Source organism: Hemicordylus capensis, chromosome 5, assembly GCF_027244095.1.
Source record: "Hemicordylus capensis ecotype Gifberg chromosome 5, rHemCap1.1.pri, whole genome shotgun sequence".
Classification (NCBI taxonomy): Eukaryota; Metazoa; Chordata; class Lepidosauria; order Squamata; family Cordylidae; genus Hemicordylus; species Hemicordylus capensis.
In genome coordinates this window covers 204,884,213-204,903,640 of record NC_069661.1, presented here as the reverse complement: position 1 = coordinate 204,903,640, position 19,428 = coordinate 204,884,213, and the positions used below count along the sequence as shown (strand labels likewise).

Here is a 19,428-nt window from a genome sequence, read left to right as displayed (position 1 = left end):
GACTTCCTATGTAACACCACCAACCCTCACCTGAGAGGCAGACTGATTGCCATTTGGCTGGATGCTGCTTAAAAGTTAAAGGGAGAATTCCTTTAAGTTTTAAATGGCAACTGACAACTTTGGGAAATTTCCAATCTGACCTGACAACCTGTGTATGTGCGTGTAGGCTGTTGGCCCTCCCAACAGTATCTTTGTTGGGTATGATCTGGCATTGTTTAGACTGCATAGGCCTATTACTTTATGTAGGCCCAATAACTGCAATCCTTTCCCCCCAAATTAGCAAGGGGTAAAAATAATGTGGATTGGACCTATGCATGCAGATGTCAATAATCTCTTACATCAAGAGTAGGAATTAACACAGGCCCGAGTGAACCAGGCATGCCCAGGGCCAGAACATTTCTGGTGCCCCCAGTGATCCTTTATGCACATGAACACACAACCAAATCACCTATCCTTCAGGAAAGAGCGATTTTTAAAAAATGCTTAAATACAAATAATACCCCCTGCCAACACATCCTCCATCTGGATCCTAGTCTTCCCTACTCAAGGGCTGCCATCCTGGCTAAATTATTCAATGAAGTCCCATTAAGATTAATATGACAAGTTAGTCACGACTAACTTATCCAATTAAATTCAACGAGACTTGTATTGAATAATTTAATCACCTGTCAGCCAATAATTCCTATAAACTTGGAAAAAGACACAAAATAATGGGGCTCAGTGAATGTACAGCAAGTTGTAAATAGTGATATATAATAACTTATTAATGTATGTCTCCAGTATAATAGCGAATATAAAGTTGATGCCATTCTTACCCTTCCCCCACTTAATTGCTATCAAGCAGTTATTAGCAACTGCCCTCTACCCTCTCTGGCTTCAAACATCACTTTCAAGAGTCTAGAGAAGATGTACACCTTCTGTAATGTCTGAAGTAGCAACTCACACATCTGCAGGGATGTGTGAGTCACATGAGAGGAGAGGATCGATATTAAATCCTTCTTGAAAGTATCACTCTGGAGTAAGGCCAAATAGTTGAGCTGGTTCAAATGTCATGTGAAGCCAGATTAAACTCTGGCTTGGTGAGATGTCTCAGAGCTTCAGAAATGTGTGCTCCCCACTCCCCTTTGCATGCAAGACTCAGAAGAATTCTACTTCTAACTGTGGTTAGAAACAAGCCAGGATCGGTTGTGACATCTAAACCAGCTGACCTTGGTTTATTCTAACCAGAGCTCTACAAATAAAACATGAGCTGTTGTGGCTTATTTGAAAATTTCTGGATAGAATAAGCCAGAATTGTGCTTTATTCTTGGATAGACTGTGATTTATTTGAAGAGTCCTGTGAATAACTTTGTTCAATTTAATAAGAATCTTTCTTAATCTCAATTTAATAGTGCACTTCTTTTAATGTAATAGCAATAAAGACATATGCTAATAATGTGTGTCATACTGATTGCAATATTTAAACTATAAAATTAAAAGTTTTTTATTAGACTAATAATCTTTATTTGGCTAATAATCTTTAAATGCCAAAATTTGTTTTCTCATGTAATCTCCCATTGCATTTCTCTCTCCCTTATAGATTTAATAGTGATTCATAGAAACTTTAAGGTAAAGTGTGCTGTCAAGTTGATTACGACTCCTGGCGCCCACAGAGCCCTGTGGTTTTCTTTGGTAGAATACAGGAGGGGTTTACCATTGCTTCCTCCTGCGCAGTGTGAGATGATGCCTTTCAGCACCTTCCTATATCGCTGCTGCCCAATATAGTACCAGCAGGGATTCAAACCGGCAACCTTCTGCTTGTTAATCAAGCCACTTACTTTGCCATAAAAAGTCTGCAATTGTTGTACCTGTAATTTCTTAGCCTGCCTTTCATGTCATTTGATTGTATGCTTTGAAACCGCAGTAAAGTTGTAAAATGTCTGCTGGTCTGATTTGTGACTAAAAGTATATTGTATACTGCAAAACAGACACAGGTTTCAAACCTAACATAGCCCATAGTGAAAGTGAAACATCATGTTGCAAACTTGGGTTTACTAGAGCATAATATATAAGAAGCAACCATCACTTTGTGTATGTGTGTGTGTGTGGCGCGCACACACATAGACAATTCTCAGTCACTCAATCTTTATAGATAGCAGATCTTTGAAGAGAACAGATTTACCAGACTTTGCTCCAGCAAATGGCAGTGACTTTGACACCTGTATTTTGTAGCAGAGGAAGTTACACAATTTCTTCAAGGGATCTGAAATTTGCCCACGGCACTGAGGGCAGATAGTTTAATTCATCAGAATGATACAGACTGTTTCCAGCAAGTTTGCATAGTAACTGGAACAGTCAAATTACAGAAAGGTCACTTGACTATGAAATATCTTTAAAATTGTAACGTTGAACTTCAGAGCAACATTTGTGACCAATTAAAGAAGTTTTATGAAAAAAAGAATCAATAGGTTTTTACTCACATAAATTTTCACGCTGGATTTATCAAACTTGCTAGTAGGAAAATTATTTTCCCACTTGGCTCTACAGTGTATAATGCTAAAAGTTTCAGTCTTAGTAATATTCTGAACAGTGAAAGTTAGATTTCTCAATTTCTCATCAGTCATGTGAGACAGATAAACTTCAATCTCACTTCTTAAAATTTTGAAGTTGTCATTTTCTCCCTGGGAAGAAATGACAAATAAGTTAAAGCATAAAACATGCAGTAAAATGCAATTACTACACGAATGTTCAAAAACAAGAGTGTGTGTGCACATGTGTTTTGAAAAAAAACAACTTACGTATATTTTTAACTCCAGATCGGGTTCCATGTCAGTTGTCAGTTCAAAGCGAATAAATTTAGGATCAGGGCCATATCGCAACTTTCCACATGCTATACGTTTCCTTTCTATTTCTAGATCGATATTAACAATTTTAGTTCCTTTCTCAGACTTAATCGTTGTAAAATTACACGGGTCGCTGCGGCATGTAAAGTTCTAATATTTAAAAAAAGAGAACAAAACTGAGAAAATTATAGAGCATGACAAGGTATTCAATAGATATTGATAAAATGTGTCAGGATCACTTTGGATGCAATTCTGTGCAGAGTCAAGCTGCTAAAATTCCACTGATTTCAGTGTGATTTTACATAGTACTTACATTGATTTAACCAGTAGTCCTTATGACAGTTAAAGTGGACTATTTACAACAATCCCTACAGTAACCTCATTTATTTTACACAATAAGCAGTAGAGCTATGCAGTCACATCAGTCTGGTATGTCAATCATCATCAGAGAGAGTTCCGTCATGATAGCAGGGAGCCTCTGACAAGCCCGAAGCCTCTTCCTCTCATTGTTGTCAGAACTCAAGAATTCCAACATGTTTGTCGGACTGTACCTGCCCTACCCAGTCCGTTTCCTTTACCTGTGAGCCATGTGGGGCAAGAGACAGTCAGTGCAACATCCTCTTCACTCCATAGGGACCATTCAAGCCAGCCTCAGAACAACTACAAATCTCAGAGCCACCCACACCACTAAGGGACTCCAAGGGGATTTTGAAGGTGGGTGGGGAGGTGGGATGCCAGAAGGCAAGACTGGTGGAGTGCTCACTACAAAACAAGGATAACTTCATACTGCCTATCTTCTGCCCCACCCCATCCACATCCCAGGTAAAAAAGGAGGAGCTTGACTGTCCCTGATCTGACACAGTTGACATGGCATTTGGGAGGGGCCAACATGGCCCCTCCCAAAAATCTCAATGTCAGGTCATAATGGGACTTGATATTTGGGCAGTGCAAGGGTTTAGTAAGGAGTCTGTAGCTTAACTGCAGCTATAAATATCCATGGAAGCACAGCTAGATGCTTAGACCAAGATCCTTACCATTTTTAATTAATTAAATTTATGCCAAATCTGGTATTCAGGACAAAATAATGCACCCTAATTAGGCAACAATCTGAATAAATATTACAAGTTTTTATCTGTATAACTGCTTTTCTTTTCATAGAACTTGGATTTTTTAGTGTAGATTATGAACAGCCCTGGTATATTTATGTACCTTCTACTGTAGCTCCAGAGCAGTGGTCCCTCTAATTTTTTCCATCTCTTTGTGGAATGAGTTTTGTTCTGGGCGGCAGTATCAAGGCACGTGTGTGCACATGCATTCAGAGTGGGACCTTCATGATTCAACCTGAGTGGAATCTAAAATTAACTGTGTGGACATCAGAAAACTTGCGAACGCGCACGTGCGCACACCTTAGAGGGAATAGTGCTCCAGAGGTACTGTCTAATGTGCAAAAGCAACGCAATCCATAATGCTCTCCTGTTCCATTCAGCTCCATTCCATTCCACAGATTGGATTTGCCTGTTATTCCACTCTAACTGCTTTTTATACTTTCAGAATTTAAGTATGCAGAGTTTGCTTTTGCAGCAGCTTGCTGGTTCTTCCATTCATCATTTATTTCCTTCAGCTGTAAATATGCACAATTTTAAAATGCACTTTTGGGGGTCATTTGCATATGCCAACATTTCTTGGCAGATTCCATTTTACCCGCTTTCCAACTGATCAACTTAGTTCCCCATTTAAATGAATGGGAAACTAGACAAGCACTAGCATGTTAGAGGGGGCTCAAAATGGGGAACTAGACCAGCACTACAAGTCATACAGTTGACAGATCAAGTAAAAGAGAGGCTGCCAAGGAATGTAATTGTTTATGCTCAAAACAAAAAATTATGCAATATTTAACTATTGCTTCTAAGCATGATTTAACAGCATAAAAGGGGAAAAATTCAACGATGAACGGAAGAAATTCAGAGTTGAAGCCAGAGCTAACAACTTGTGCACCATGGTCCATACACATTCTGGACATCCAAGCAAATGCATTAGTGCTGCTGTGCACCTAAGACAAGGTAAACCAGAACCACAAAATCTATGGAAAAAGTCAAATGGATAAAATCTTAGAGGCATTCCTAATGTGAAATAAGTGCTTCTAGCATCTCAGGCAGTCTTTAGAAGAATGCTCAAAGTGTACCTGTTTAACCAGACTTTTTGTTGATTTTTAAGTAGTTTTATCATGTTTCTATTGCTTTTTTGAAAAATTGTATTTTAATTTTTATGGTCTGAATTTTAACTTTTGTAAGCCACCTTTAGACATATGTTTAGATAGTATTTAAATATGTCAAATAAATAAATGAAGTTGCGCTGTCTGCCATTACAAACCTAAAAGGCTATTTCCGAATGTTAAGTCTATTGTGGGGTGGGGGTGCCTCTATGAAACCTTTAAAGTAACTTTAGGATGCTGCATCAGTTTGTCATCTGCAGACAAGACCTCAAGATTTCTTTGGTCTTGACCCTTCCACCCTACATTTGGTAGTGGTGGTTCTTGCACACACTGCAGCATCAAACCTGAGCTATTCTGTTGCATTTGGGCTGTGCCCTCGTGGGTTGCCATTCTGAGTTTAATGGCCAAGATTATTATCTTGCACTGGTGATGCTGTCATTGTACTCCATCTTCTATACTTTCTTACTGAAGTGGATGGATCCATTAATGTGGCTGAAGCCAAGTCCTCCTTCAATAGCTGCACTGTTCACCAATGTTCAGAGGTTGATCTGGGGTGTGTGTGCACACCAGGATGTTCTGGCACCCTTTGTGAACAGTGGCACCATGCGTTTATTCTCCCCGTCCCATGAGTGGTGCTGGGTGCCACTGCCAAAGAGGAGTCCACCACCCCCGCCACCATCACCAGCAGAATCAAAAAAGGGTTAATCTTCCTTCTTGCTGCTAGTCCTGCCCTCTCCCAGGAGGAGCAGCCACCACCTGATTGGTTCACCTGCAGTCTTGTGCTCCTTGCCCACTTGGCATTTGAATGTAATTTCAGAGCAAGGAAGCTCCCAGGAAGATCTGAAAGCTCCCAGGAGGATCTGAAAGCTGGCACTTTCCTCAAGAAAAGTAAAACATTTTTTAAAAACCCAGGACTTATCTGTTTGTTTTGTCTCTGTGTGATTTGTTTCCCTTGCTTATACCACTTTGTCCTCCCCGCCCCACATGAACCGTGTGTGTGTGTCACACACACACATGAGAAGTCTCACCTCCACTTGAATGTTGGAGATGGAGTTCCAGTGATATCGACCTTTTGCAACGGCTATCCTAATCACCACTAGGGCATTGGTAGTTAGTGAGGGTCTCCTTGCCTATACTCTATGACCCCTGCTTTGACTCCCCAGGTACTTCCTGTGGTGAGTCGGTCCTCTTCCTTTCCTCCTAGGGAGAAGATGGAAACATCTCTCCCCCACCCACCCCTATTCAATAGGTAGCTATTAGATAGGGTTAGGTCTTTCCTATCTGAATGTCAATAAACTAGTTATGTGGACTCTATAGTGATCTCCATGCATGTTCCTTAGTTTGCTTTATGCTTCAAGCAATACTGAAAGTAGCATCCAACTAGTGACAGAAATGGTAATGGAAGACACTGACTTTGAACTGGTAGTAGCTAAGAAACAGTGATGATACAGCAACTAAACTCCACTCCATTAACTGGAGTGGTAGTTTTCCTTAGAACTCTTCTAGAATACTTTGTACTTTCCCCAAAGGGAAAGATAAATAATCATGAACCCCAACATTGAAAACTTCCATTTGTGTGTATGTGTTTCTTCCCTCCCAGCTTGAAAACTTGTATGTGCCTGTGTGCATTTGAAAGCCAGTTTGCTTGTGTTTCTTCCAACCTCCATTCCTCCCCCATTTGGAAGTGTGTGCATGAGAGAGAGATAAATCTCATTTTACTTATGCACATTGTTATAGTCTTTTTTGTATTTATTTTATGGCCCATTTGTTTTTTGTTGCTATTTCTATTACTAGGTTTTGTAGATCTTCCTAGGAAGTAGCTAAAATGACGGTGTCATCAGCATATCTTAGGTTGCTAACGTTGACACCATCTACTTTAATTCCCTCATCCCTTTCGACTAAGGCATATTTTCTCTTAATAGAAAATATTAACTTGCTAACTTGGCAAAGAGGCACTTTTTAACACGGTGATGCTCTTTATTTAGCAGGAGGAGAGTAACTGGCCCTATCCACCCACGGCACAGTACCTCCAGTGACTGTTGCTGGTGTCTATCTGATGTTGCTATTTAGATTGTGAGCCCTTTGGGGACAGGGATCCATCTTATTTATTTATTATTTCTCTGTGTAAACCACCCTGAGCCATTTTTGGAAGGGCAGTATAGAATTCGAATAAATAAATGAATGAATGAATGAATGATAAAAGAGTATGGAAGAAAGCATGAAATGGTTTAATTACCAAATTGTGGGGAAGCTGTGGGCCTCAGCCAGGCCCTGTGAGCCTAGGCCCTGGAGCTTTTAAGCACCTAACAACACCTCTGCAAGGGAGAGAGGAACAGGGGAGAGTTGCAGGATTGTCCATGTAAAATCTGGTATTGGTAGGTATGTTGTTCAGAATTTCTTCTAAAAATACCCCAAACACATTTTCAGTCTTTCCAAGTATATTTTGGTGTAAAAAGTAGTGCATTCTGCTAATTTAAGTGGCAGGGTAAGTGGGGGGGGGGGGGAGAAAGGGAATGAGAGGAAGAGGGGGAGAAGGAAGACAGAAGGTAGTGTGAGGTAGGCACGAGGTGACAGGAAAAAGTGCAACACTATGTGTGGCCCCCCAGAGGTGTATCGGAATCCAATCCAGTCCACAAGCAGATTTGTGTTTGACATCCTGGCATGAGACATTTGCAAGAGAAAGAAAATCCAAACCCCAATATTTTTATATATTTTTAAAATGTATCTTTTATGGGAGAAAAAAGCATCCTTGGGCATCCCCTGTAATTTCCTGCTGGATCTGCCCCTGCCAATGATATGTTGGTGTGCTTGGTGTTATAAAAGAGATCAGCAGTTAGCACTTCTCAGCAAGCAAGCTTCCTGTTTGCTTCCTACAGCATATACAGTGTGTTGTAAGCATTACCAGTAGAACTTGTACCAAAGAAGTCGCCAGTTTTTACTTATTTGTTCACTGAGATGCAAAAAAATCCTTTATAAGCACTATTCACTTTACTGATTTCTTGAGTGAAAAAAAGGTATCAAAGCATTAGTTTTTAACCATTTAAAGCCAGACAGATTTGGAAGAAAATGAATTAGAGAAAGCATACAAGACTTACACTCAAGTGTACTCCCTGTTCATTTGAAACAATCACTATGTCTGCAATATTCAGATTTCTTCCAGATATGGTTATGTTACGACCTCCACTGCAACAGAAAAGGGGAAGAGGGAATGGGGAGGAAAGGCTTCAAGGTTGGATCTCTCTACAAATAAGACATTTATGTCAGGGTCTAATACAGACTATATCTATAGTCTAACATTCCTATTAGTATCTATAGTCTAATATTCCTATTTCTTTCAGAGTATGAATGCAAAGCACAAATATTCACAAAACCAAATGCTGATCCCAAATAATCGACAACCTACAGAATTTTGATTGTGTGCGTATGTCTGTGTCTGAGACAGTATGTCTTGAACTATATTACCTTGTTCATCCTGGAATTTCTATTCATAGTAATTCTGTGAATACATATGTTTCTTCTTAAATTACTAATTCATTTGGGCTGTTTGCCTAATGTAGTATTTACACAACATTACTTCCAGTTAGAATTGCCAGTTTATAAAAAATGAACAGTTTCTTCAGATGTTTGCTCTTTTCTCAGACAGGCAGTAAAAGTTAATTCCAGGCCATTTGGGGGCGGCCACTGGGCTCCGGTACCATTTTTCCCTCCATTTTTCAAGGATTCACAGTTGTGACATCACTAAGCCTCACCTCAGAAAACTCATAGTTTGGAATGTATCAATGTGGCAGTCCTATCTCCAGGATAGTTTACTCAAGCTTTGTTTATAGAGTGACAAGCAATAACTGTAAATTGTTTTTCTAGGTTTCTGGTACACCTACTCTATTTATCTTTTCATACCACATCTTCTAAATCACCCATTTAGCTTGAAACAATAATGCCAACAGTCAAAACACTAATATATGTTGTCTCTCTAAGTGTACAGTGAGAGAAATAAATATTTGATCCCCTGCTGATTTTGTCCGTTTTGTCCGTTGGATTTGCATTGTAGTGAGGGAAATAAGTATTCGATCCCCTATCAACCAGCAAGATTTCAGGCTCCCAGGTGTCTTTTCACTATATGCAGGTAACAAGCTGAGATGAGGAACACCCTCTGTAAGGGAGTGCTCCTAATCCCAGCTTGTTACAATACCTGTATAAAAGACACCTGTCCATAGAAGCAAGCAATCACTCAGCTTCCAAACTCACCACCATGCCCAAGACCAAAGAGCTGTCGAAGGATGTCAGGGACAAGGTTGTAGACCTGCACAAGGCTGGACTGGGCTACAAGACTATTGCCAAGCAGCTTGGTGAGAAGGTGACTACAGTTGGCACGATAACTCACAAATGGAAGAAACACAAAATAACTGTCAATCTCCCTCGGTCTGGGGCTCCATGCAAGATCTCACCTCGTGGAGTTGCTATGATCATGAGAACGGTGACAAAGCAGCCCAGAACTACACGGGGGGAACTTGTCAATGATCTCAGGGCAGCTGGAACCATAGTCACCAAGAAAACAATTGGTAATACACTACGCCGTGAAGGACTGAAAACTTGCAGTGCCCGCAAGGTCCCCCTGCTCAAGGCAGCACATGTACAGGCCCGTCTGCAGTTTGCCAATGCACATCTGAATGATCCAGAGGAGAACTGGGCAAAAGTGTTGTGGTCAGATGAGACCAAAATCGAGCTCTTTGGCATCAACTCAACTCGCCGTGTGTGGAGGAGGAGGAATGCTGCCTATGAGCCCAAGAACACCATCCCCACCGTCAAACATGGAGGTGGACACATTATGCTTTGGGGGTGTTTTTCTGCTAAGGGGACAGGACACCTTCACCGCATCGAAGGGATGATGGACGGGACCATGTACCGTCAGATCTTGGGTGAGCACCTCCTTCCCTCAGCCAGGGCATTGAGAATGGGTCGTGGATGGGTATTCCAGCATGACAATGACCCAAAACACACAGCCAAGGCAACAAAGGAGTGGCTCAAGAAGAAGCACATGAAGGTCCTGGAGTGGCCCAGCCAGTCTCCAGACCTTAATCCCATAGAAAATCTGTGGAGGGAGCTAAAGGTTCGGGTTGCCAAACATCAGCCTCGAAACCTTTCTGACTTGGAGAGGATCTGCAAAGAGGAATGGGACAACATTCCTCCTGGGTTGTGTGCAAACCTGGTGGCCAACTACAAGAAACGTCTGACCTCTGTGATTGCCAACAAGGGTTTTGCCACCAAGTACTAAGACATCTTTTGTGAAGGGATCGAATACTTATTTCCCTCACTACAATGCAAATCCATCGCTGACTTTTGGGCACTGGGCTTTTGAGGGTTTGTTTCTTGTTATTCTGTCTCTCACAGCTACAATAAACCTACCATTTCAATTATAGCCTGGTCAATTCTGTGTCAGAGGGCAAACGGACAAAATCAGCAGGGGATCAAATACTTGTTTCCCTCACTGTATTTTCTGTGTGTGTGTGTAAAGATATTTTCCTAGGATACTTAGGTATTTTTGATTGACTCTCATGAGTTACTGGGTGTTCACTTCCAACTTCTCTTCACATTTTAAAGACACAAAAAATATAGTCCTGGCTGACTTTCTGATTAACAAAGCACTGGTGCAAGAGGAGAAGCCACCAGTGCTTCTGAAGAATTCCAAACTAATGCTGCACCAGTGCTAGTGTGTGTGAGGGGGAATTTCAACTACCTCATTTCCCCCCAGAAACCCTTTGTGTCACCCCAAAACACATTTATGCAAGTGGAAAAATCCTTTACAGTGAGGGCAGAGATGCAAATATTGCTCCCTCCCACCCTGTTGACTGCTCAGCTGTGCAATAAGTCTTTGCCACAGGGTTTCGCAAGCACGCAGCCCTTCTTCCCTCCCACCCACCTATTGCTGTGCAGAATGTGGACCACTTTGCTCAACAGGCCACTTCATCATAAGCCAATTAGACACAGTAATCCTAACCAGTAATGAGCTAATTTTCATGAGATAGAATTATCCGATCTCACCATGTCTACTCCTTCCCTTCCCCACATGACATATACCTACTAATATGTCCCTATTTCCCCCTTCACCTGAATGGGAAAGTAGGGATATGTTGGCAGGTACGCATGGCATGCAAGATACTGTCTCAAACCCAGCTAGGATTGTGTTTGGATTTTGGAATCCAAAAACCTTCCATAAATGGCATATATTCTGTTCTCACTGTGCCTCCACGTTTTTTGTGAAAGCAGCCTCACACAGCAAATCCTGACAGTTCTGCTGAAAAAAAGTGTTTCCTCCTCACTTATTTTTATGACAGGCCACATTCCTACAGAACAAGCTTCAGCTGTACTTTAAAATCAGAATTGCTAATAGCTTTCATACATAAGTTTCATGAAGAAATACATGCCTAAGAAATAAATAGCAACACACACTTTTGTTTTGCCAGACGAAGAAACTCTGGAGAAATAACTCAGTGGTGGAGCTTGTGCTTTGCATGCTGAAGATCCCAGGTTCTATCCTTAGCATTAGGGATGTGCACGTAACCGTGGCTGGGCGGTTCGGAAACGGCAGGGGTGGCGCTTTAACGGCGGGGAGGGTGCACTTACCCCTCCGGCAGCTTTCCCCCCGCTGGTGTCAGTTTTCCAAAAAGCCCCTCGGGCGGCAGCAGTGTACCTCCCTGCCAATCTGCTGCCCTCCTCAGCCAGAAGTGGCCAGAAGTACTGGGCGCATGTGCAGCCGTAGCATGTGTGCGCATGCACAGCAGACGGGCGCATGCACACCCGGTACTTCTGGCCACTTCCGGCGAGGAGGGCAATGGGCTGGCAGGGAGGTACACTGCCACCCGGAGGGGCTTTTTGGAAAACTGATGCCGACAGGTGGAAAGCAGCGGGATGGGTAAATGCACCCTCTCCCGCCCTTAAAGCTCCACCCCCTGGCATCAAACTTCAACCCCTGCCCCCCCCCAGTGTTCGAACCAGTTTGGAAGTCCGTAAAAGGGCCTCCGAACAGGTTTGTGCACATCCCAACTTGGCATCTTTAGATAGGGCTGGGAAGACCTCTGTCTGAAACCTTGGGAGAGCTGCTGCCAGTGAATGTAGATAATACTGATCTAGATGGACCAGGGGTCCATCTAGAATGAAATATTTAAAATAACCTTCTCTGAAGACGCAAGAAAGACTATAGTATGAATTATTAAATATAAAATGAACTGGACCATTTATATGTTCGATAATACAAGCATATAGCAGGACTCAGCTTTGTCAACAAGACATCTACAATCTATACATGACGGGAACCTGACCAATAAAGTTGAAAGGACTACTAAAGTCAGTAGTACTGCCTTGATTTAGGGTATTAAGTTAAAACAGTTTCCATGGTTTAACATTCGTATACAATTTATTATTTTCATAAGAAAAATAATTCAAAAATTACCTCATCCAGGAGATATCTGGAAAGATCTTGGAACATATTGGGAGAGAAACATAATATAGTAGTCCAGGGGGTGAACATTCAAACCCATCTGCCTTTACGCATATATTCTTGACTTCTTTGCGACTTGGTGGTAAACAAAATTTCATGTGTGTTCCATTTCTGTTCCTGACGGGTATGCTGGAGGAAAAATAAGGTGACCCCTTAAGTCAAATGTGTCACTTTGTGCTAGAACCACTTTAGAAATTCAATTCCCATTGGACCAAGTTTGAATCTTGCCCAATGTCTCTATGGAACCCAAAATTAACATTGCGTGGAAGCTAGGAATTCAGTTAAGGCCCATATGCAATGCAACCTGCTTGCATACTACTAAGCAAATGACTGCCAGCACCTCTCTATGCTCTATAGCAGGGCTGGGCAAACTTGGCCCTCCAGCTATTATTGAACTACTAATGGGAGTTGTAGTTCAACAATAGCTGGAGCGCCAAGTTTGCCCAGCCCTGTTCTACAGGCTACACAAAAGTTTGATGAAATACTCTAGGAATATAGTTTGTTTCATAAAGATCAGGTACTAAACACACGGTAAAAACAAAAAATAATCAGGTCTTGCATCACACCTTTGAGTGGAAGTATTAGTATATACAATAATGTTCCATTCAGCAAGTATTATAGAATGACATGCCTCAGTCTACTTCAAACAGGGTCTGGTTGTGCCAAAATCCCTGCTAAAAATAATTGCTCTGTTCTAACTGGCAGCTGCCTGGGACTGCAGAAAGAAAGGAACATCCTTAGGTTTCTCTGCTTTTATTATCATTTCTGTTAGTCGCTTTGACATGATTGTGAATGGCAGAATAAAAATTGAATGAATATGTACAAACAGCCAAAGTTGTTAATCAAATGCTGTAACAATTCATAAAATAGCCTTATTTGGATGTTTATAATATTTCATTGTGGAATTCAGCTCAGTCAGGACAAACATTCAAAGAGTTTCCATATTGGAAAGACTTGCACACAGTGAGGGCTTCCAGGGTCACTTTGGAAGCTACGTTTTGGTTTCCCCTAGAATGGGAATGAGAACTACTCACAGAAAACAGTGGAGCTATCCGGGATTTTAACAGTTATTGTAGCAGATGATATTTAGGTAAGAAATGGTTAAGTTAGGATAAGATAAAATATCAGTCAATATAAGATTCAGAATGAGATTGAAATTGAGCATGACAAAAGATGGCAGATAGATAGGCTTCCTGACAGAAAAGAATGGCAAGGATAAGCAAAACCAGTAATGCTGGAAAAAAAAGATAAAGTATGCGGCTAAGATGGTCAGTGGTATGTGTGAGTGACACGGAAAAGGAGGAAGTGATATGGCTTTCTGTCCCCCTAAATTAGATCTAGAAATAGGCCTAGTGTCTAGATTAAGGTGAGGCAATGAAAATGGTACCATATGTTCTGAGGGGTCAACAAGAATAAAGACATGTGGTATCAGTAAGTTGGCACAAAGTTGACCAAAGCAGAATAGGGATGTGCAAACAGGTTCGAGGTTTTGGTTTGGGGGTTCGACCCTCTAACCTAACCCCCCTCCCCTGAAGTTTGGGGGTTCGTGAACTGCAAATATTAAAAGACCTTCTATACCCCTAGGGGGAGTTCCTGGAGGTGGTGGGTGGGGGGTCTGTGGAGGTTTTTGGCCTGCACCCAGTGGCCATGTTGGGGGCTGAGTGATTGTGCACATGGCCTCTGCGTGGCCTGAGCCACACAGAGACCATCCGTGCAGGCGCCCAGCCCCCAACATGGCCGCTGGCCACTGGATGAAGGCTGAAAACCAGCCGCAGAGCACTCAAAATGGGGCGGGAGTGATTTAGAAGGCCAGTGGGGGGAAGGGAACCTCCACAGACAACCCCCCCCCCACTGCCTCCAGGAACTCCTTTGAGGAGAGGGAGTCCCGGACCAAACTGGCCTGGTTGGGTTCGAGGCCACTTCAGCCTTGAACCAAACCGGTCCAGCCGGTTTTGTGCACACCCCTAAAGCAGAATTCAGCACATTTGGGAATCAAGTCTTGGGGAGATCGGTGAAAGGACAGAATATGGTTGTGAATCCACCCCCATAATCCTCAAGTACGTGGAACTTTAAAGACTAACAAGAAAGTTCATGAAGGTGGGGGAGAAGGAAGAGGAGAAGCATGAAGTTAGGTGAAGTGGAATTAGCTTGGGGGTGGGGAGATTAGCAGGGAAATAGCAATAGCAATAGCAATAGCACTTACATTTATATACCGCTCTATAGCCGGAGCTCTCTAAGCGGTTTACAATGATTTAGCATATTGCCCCCAACATTCTGGGTACTCATTTTACCTACCTCGGAAGGATGGAAGGCTGAGTCAACCTTGAGCCCCTGGTCAGGATCTAACTTGTAACCTTCTGGTTACAGGGCGGCAGTTTTACCACTGTGCCACCAGGGGCTCTAGTATAGTTGAAGAACCGAGTAAGTAAAGAGAAAGAGAGTAAGAGCTGGAGGTTAAGAGTAGCAGAGAGTACGAGAAAGAGAGAAAGAAAATGGGAGATAGATTTGAAAGGTTTTAGGTTTAGGGAACACATGGGTTTTCATCTTGAAAAAAAAGTCAGAAGCCAGCAAAGAAACAGTGCCTGATCTTGAGAGAAGATAGATAAGTTACACAAAGCTTACAACGCAGAAAAGTAGATGACAAAAGACATACTCAGGAAACTTAAGCACAGAAGTTTTATTTGCAGTAATGATTTGGAGACTGATTTTGAAGCAATCTGAATAACATATCTGATGGAAAGATTTCTTGAATCTGAAATATGATTAGTGTTGATTACAATATTCTAAGACTTCTTGTTTGGAGTTTATTTTGAACAAAGACTAAAATACTTTCACACATTTTCTCTTAGTGGTGTGTTTTTCTAAAAAAGAACCTAGATTTGAAAGGGTGCTGGAGTTGAATCTTCCATCCTCCAAAACCCTAGTTGGGATAATCAATTTTATTGTCCCTTCTTTCACAGTCTATTTAGGCAGCAGTGTATTTTTCTGCTCAAAACAAAAAAGTAGCAGCAAAGAGGAAGTTGCTGCTTTTTAAAACTCAAGTCTGCACAAAATGTTTTATTCCCCAGATTTTAAACATTTAAGAGAATGTAGCTAGTCAAGTAATTTTCCCACAAAGCCACCTAACAGCGCAGCGGGGAAATGACGACTAGCAAGCAGAGGTTGCCGGCTTGAATCCCCACTAGTATGTTCTCCAGATTATGGAAAACACCTATATCAGGCAGCAGCGATATAGGAAGATGCTGAAAGGCATCATCTCATACTAAGTGGGAGATGGCAATAGTAAACCCCTCCTGTATTCTACCAAAGAAAACCACAGGGCTCTGTGGGCGCTCACTGGGGAGGAGCTCAAAATAGTGTATGGCTTCTCATGGAACTCACTGAAGTTTATGTCCAACAAGACTGGTGCCAGGCCTCAGAGCAGTGTTCCCTCTAACAGGGATTCTCAGATGTTGTTGACTACAACTCCCAGAATTCCTAGCTGCAATGGCTTTTGCTTGGAGATTGTGGGAGTTGTGATCAACAACATTTGGGAATCACTGTTAGAGGGAACACTGCCTCCGAGTTGCTCACATTTTGCAGAGGAACTCTTACAACTGAGATCTGAACTCTTTCACATGCCACACATAAGTAAATACATCATATGAAGACTAAAAGCAGAAATATGTGCAAGTATTCCTATTATCAAGTTACTAGAAAAATTCAGCTTTTGTGACTAACACAACAAATACGAGACAGATTCAAAGTTCCAGTACAGTATGAATAAGCAAGTATTAACTTTACAGTTGGAAAGCACCATCTTGACTGTACAGTCCTAGCAACATTTCAAACATTTTCCTGATTAAACGGCTGGTTACTGCTCTGTTATATAGGTGTATGCACATTTCAAAGATAAGACTGTTGATATTATTTTGACTCACACATCTGGTTTGCAGCTACTGGTTCCAGTTATCTCCACCAAAATGTTTGACACTGTAGGATTGTCTCCTGTGACTATTACTTCACTTTTGCCCAATATCGATATCCACATTGGTTCAATTGAAGCATTGAGCATGAACTATTGGAAACAAAGTAAAACTAGGCTTAACGACAGAAGAACGGGCCCTGCTGAACCAGGCCCAGGCCCATTTAGTCCAGCATCTTGTTTCCCACAGTGGCCCACCAGATGCCTCTGTGAGGCCCAAATACAAGAGATGAAGGTGTGCCTGCTCTCCTGCTGTTGCTCTCCTGCAACTGGTGTTTAGAGGTATCTTGCTTCTGAGGTCAAAAAGGTAGAGATGTGCATGAGCCAGTTCGGTGCCTCCTTTCGGAAGCGCCGAACTGACTCAGGCACCCGCAGCCAGACCAGTCTGGTAGGGCAGGAAGTGGTTCCCTTAAAAAGCAGGTAAGCAGGTCCTTACCTGCTCCACTGCCACCCTGCTGCTTTTCCAGGTGCGGTGCTCGCTCTACCAAAGGCCGCGCATGGCTGCGACACTGTTCCCTGCAGCCTGCATGAGGTGCTGGCACACACAAAATAAGAGCATAGCTATCTCTGTTTGCTTTAAGGAAGACCCTCGAGACACACCTCTCTTCTCAGGCATTTAACTGAAACTGATTCTAAAACTGTTTGTTTCCCTCCCATGAAATTGTTTTAATGGTTTTTATTCTGTTTTTTATTTGTTGTGCTTTAAATTGTGTACACAGCCTAGAGATACACATATCAGGCAGAACAGAAATATTATTATTTATTTATTGCATTTATAAACTGCCCCATCCAGAGGCTCTGGGCAGTGTACAACAACTTTTAAAAAGACATAAAACCCACAAATAAAACAATGCTAAAAACAATATAAAAACAATTCAAAAATGATTACAACTATTTAAAACCAATTAAAATACATTTAAAAACATCAACACTTTACAAGCCTTGGAAGGCCAGGCCAAATAAATAGGTTTTTAGAGCTCTCCTAAAGGCTGACAGCGAGCCTAGACTGCGGATATGATTCCTTGATTATGATTCCTTGATTAAATAAAAAACAAACAAACAAAAACAGCTTTTTAACAAAACCAAACAAAAAAGTTTCCAAAGAGTTTTACAAAGCAAAATAAATGAGAAGACAAAGGGAAACAAATTAAAAAGATACACAAGACAGCAACCAGCATCAGCCACTGTGAAAAACACTATTCTAGAATGAATAGGAACAGTCACTATCCCCCTGAGATAGCCACCACTTTAAAAGATACTTCTTTGCCCAATTAGCAGCACTAATGGGAATGGGAAGCTATTGGAGATGGAGGATTTCCATGTGTGCACATAGATCCCTCAAGAGATCACTGGAATAGAGTGACAATGAGAAAATAGGTACTTCACCACTGGTCAAGCACACCTAACTGGATGATATGCAATTATCCTTTCCATGAATGAGATTTCAAATGAATGTTTATAAATTATAGGAGTACTTTTTTGAATGACACAATTAAGCGCACAAATAGTCTGCTTAGTTCTCTCAGGAATCTTTTAAGCCATTTGTAGCAGCTAAACATGGTGGCAGTTTTCAAAAATTGCTTTTCAACCCTTGCTGCTAAAGAGAAAGATAAAGCTACCAACCAGGGGCGTATCTAGGGTGGGGCAGGCAGGGCACATGCCCCGGGCACCACTTGAAGGGGGGCGCCATTTTTTAAAATTAAAAAAAAATTGAAAATGGCCACTGAAAACAAAATAGCCACCGTGCATGCTCAAATGGCCTCTGTGAGGCCCTAGGCCATGCTAGGTCACACAGAGGCCATTTGAGCATGCGCGGTGGCCATTTTGTTTTCAGCAGCCATTTTTTAAAAACAAAATTTATTTTAAAAAATGGCCACTGCACATGCTCAAATGATCCCTGTGAGGCTCTAGAGGCCAGTGGGGGGAGGGGGAACCTTTGCAGACCCCCACCCACGGCCTTTAGGAAGCCCCCCAAAGGGGCTACAGGTAAAAAAATTTTTTTAAAAAAAATTAATATAAGTCACTGTACACATATTTAGTTTGGCACTATGTACAGAGAATCAGGGCTTGTGAATACTGAGCTGAAGCTTATGAGCTAGGATTGTATTCATTTGCTCTTACTTTGCTTCTTGTGATAAGTGAGTTAAATGTGATGTTGTAATAATATGGCTATTAATGGTGAGTTTGTCTTTGAATCAGTGTGAAATCCTTAGTATTAAGGCCCACAGGGAGTTTCTTGCTCTCTTTCTCTCATTTTAACTGTCTTTCTGAAATACTAGAATATATTCCAAGCAGTGACACAGTTTACTCTGCATATCCTTTAATTATTTTCAGATTATCTGGGAAAAGTCAAATTCTCCATTTATTTTTAAAACTTATGTAATAGTGATGCTACAGTGCATAGTAGAGAATTAGACAGGCACTTCTGTTTAGTTTTCCAAGTACACCTCCACATAGTATTTGGGTATTTCATGAGCCCCAGCATACTGAAATTTGTAGTTTCCCAGCATTTTTTTGGTCTGCCTACGTCACCAAGGTTTGCTGAGTTGAAAACTATGACTGATGAAGTTCTACAACTGAATGCAAAAATGAACAAATTATATGTATCGGAAGACTGTTTGAAAAAGCTATGCTCTGACTGTAGAGGATAGTTTTGTACAGATTATCATATCCCTGAACCTATTTGTGATAGCCATTCATAGGGTTTTTAATCCATCTAACAATGTAAATCTCTTTCATATAATTCTAGTGTTTGCATTTTGAATTCCCTTCCTTTGGTTTTAATTTCTACTAGGACTCTAGGGAATGAACAATGATACTACTGTATATAGCACATAGGGAGATGCCTTATACCAAGTCATACCACTAGTTCATCTAGCTCAGTAGCCACACTTCAGAGTTTCAGACAGGATCCATCCTACCTGAAGATGCCAGG

General features: G+C 41.5%; 1 protein-coding gene across 4 annotated transcripts in view; it reads right to left on the bottom strand.

Moving 5' to 3' along the window:
- The window catches only part of PLXNC1 (plexin C1), a 97,606-nt gene that overhangs the window by 38,954 nt on the left and 39,224 nt on the right, over nt 1–19,428 (bottom strand). For all 4 annotated transcript variants that reach the window (XR_008308547.1, XM_053255788.1, XM_053255787.1 and 1 more), the window contains 5 exons: nt 16,450–16,586; nt 12,482–12,658; nt 8,130–8,217; nt 2,778–2,972; nt 2,460–2,660 (listed from right to left, as the gene is read on the bottom strand). Coding sequence is in view for 3 of the 4 variants with exons in the window: in XM_053255788.1 (XP_053111763.1) it covers nt 2,460–2,660; nt 2,778–2,972; nt 8,130–8,217; nt 12,482–12,658; nt 16,450–16,586 (798 nt within the window). In the remaining variant the exon portion in view is untranslated. The remainder of the gene's footprint in view (nt 1–2,459; nt 2,661–2,777; nt 2,973–8,129; nt 8,218–12,481; nt 12,659–16,449; nt 16,587–19,428) is intronic.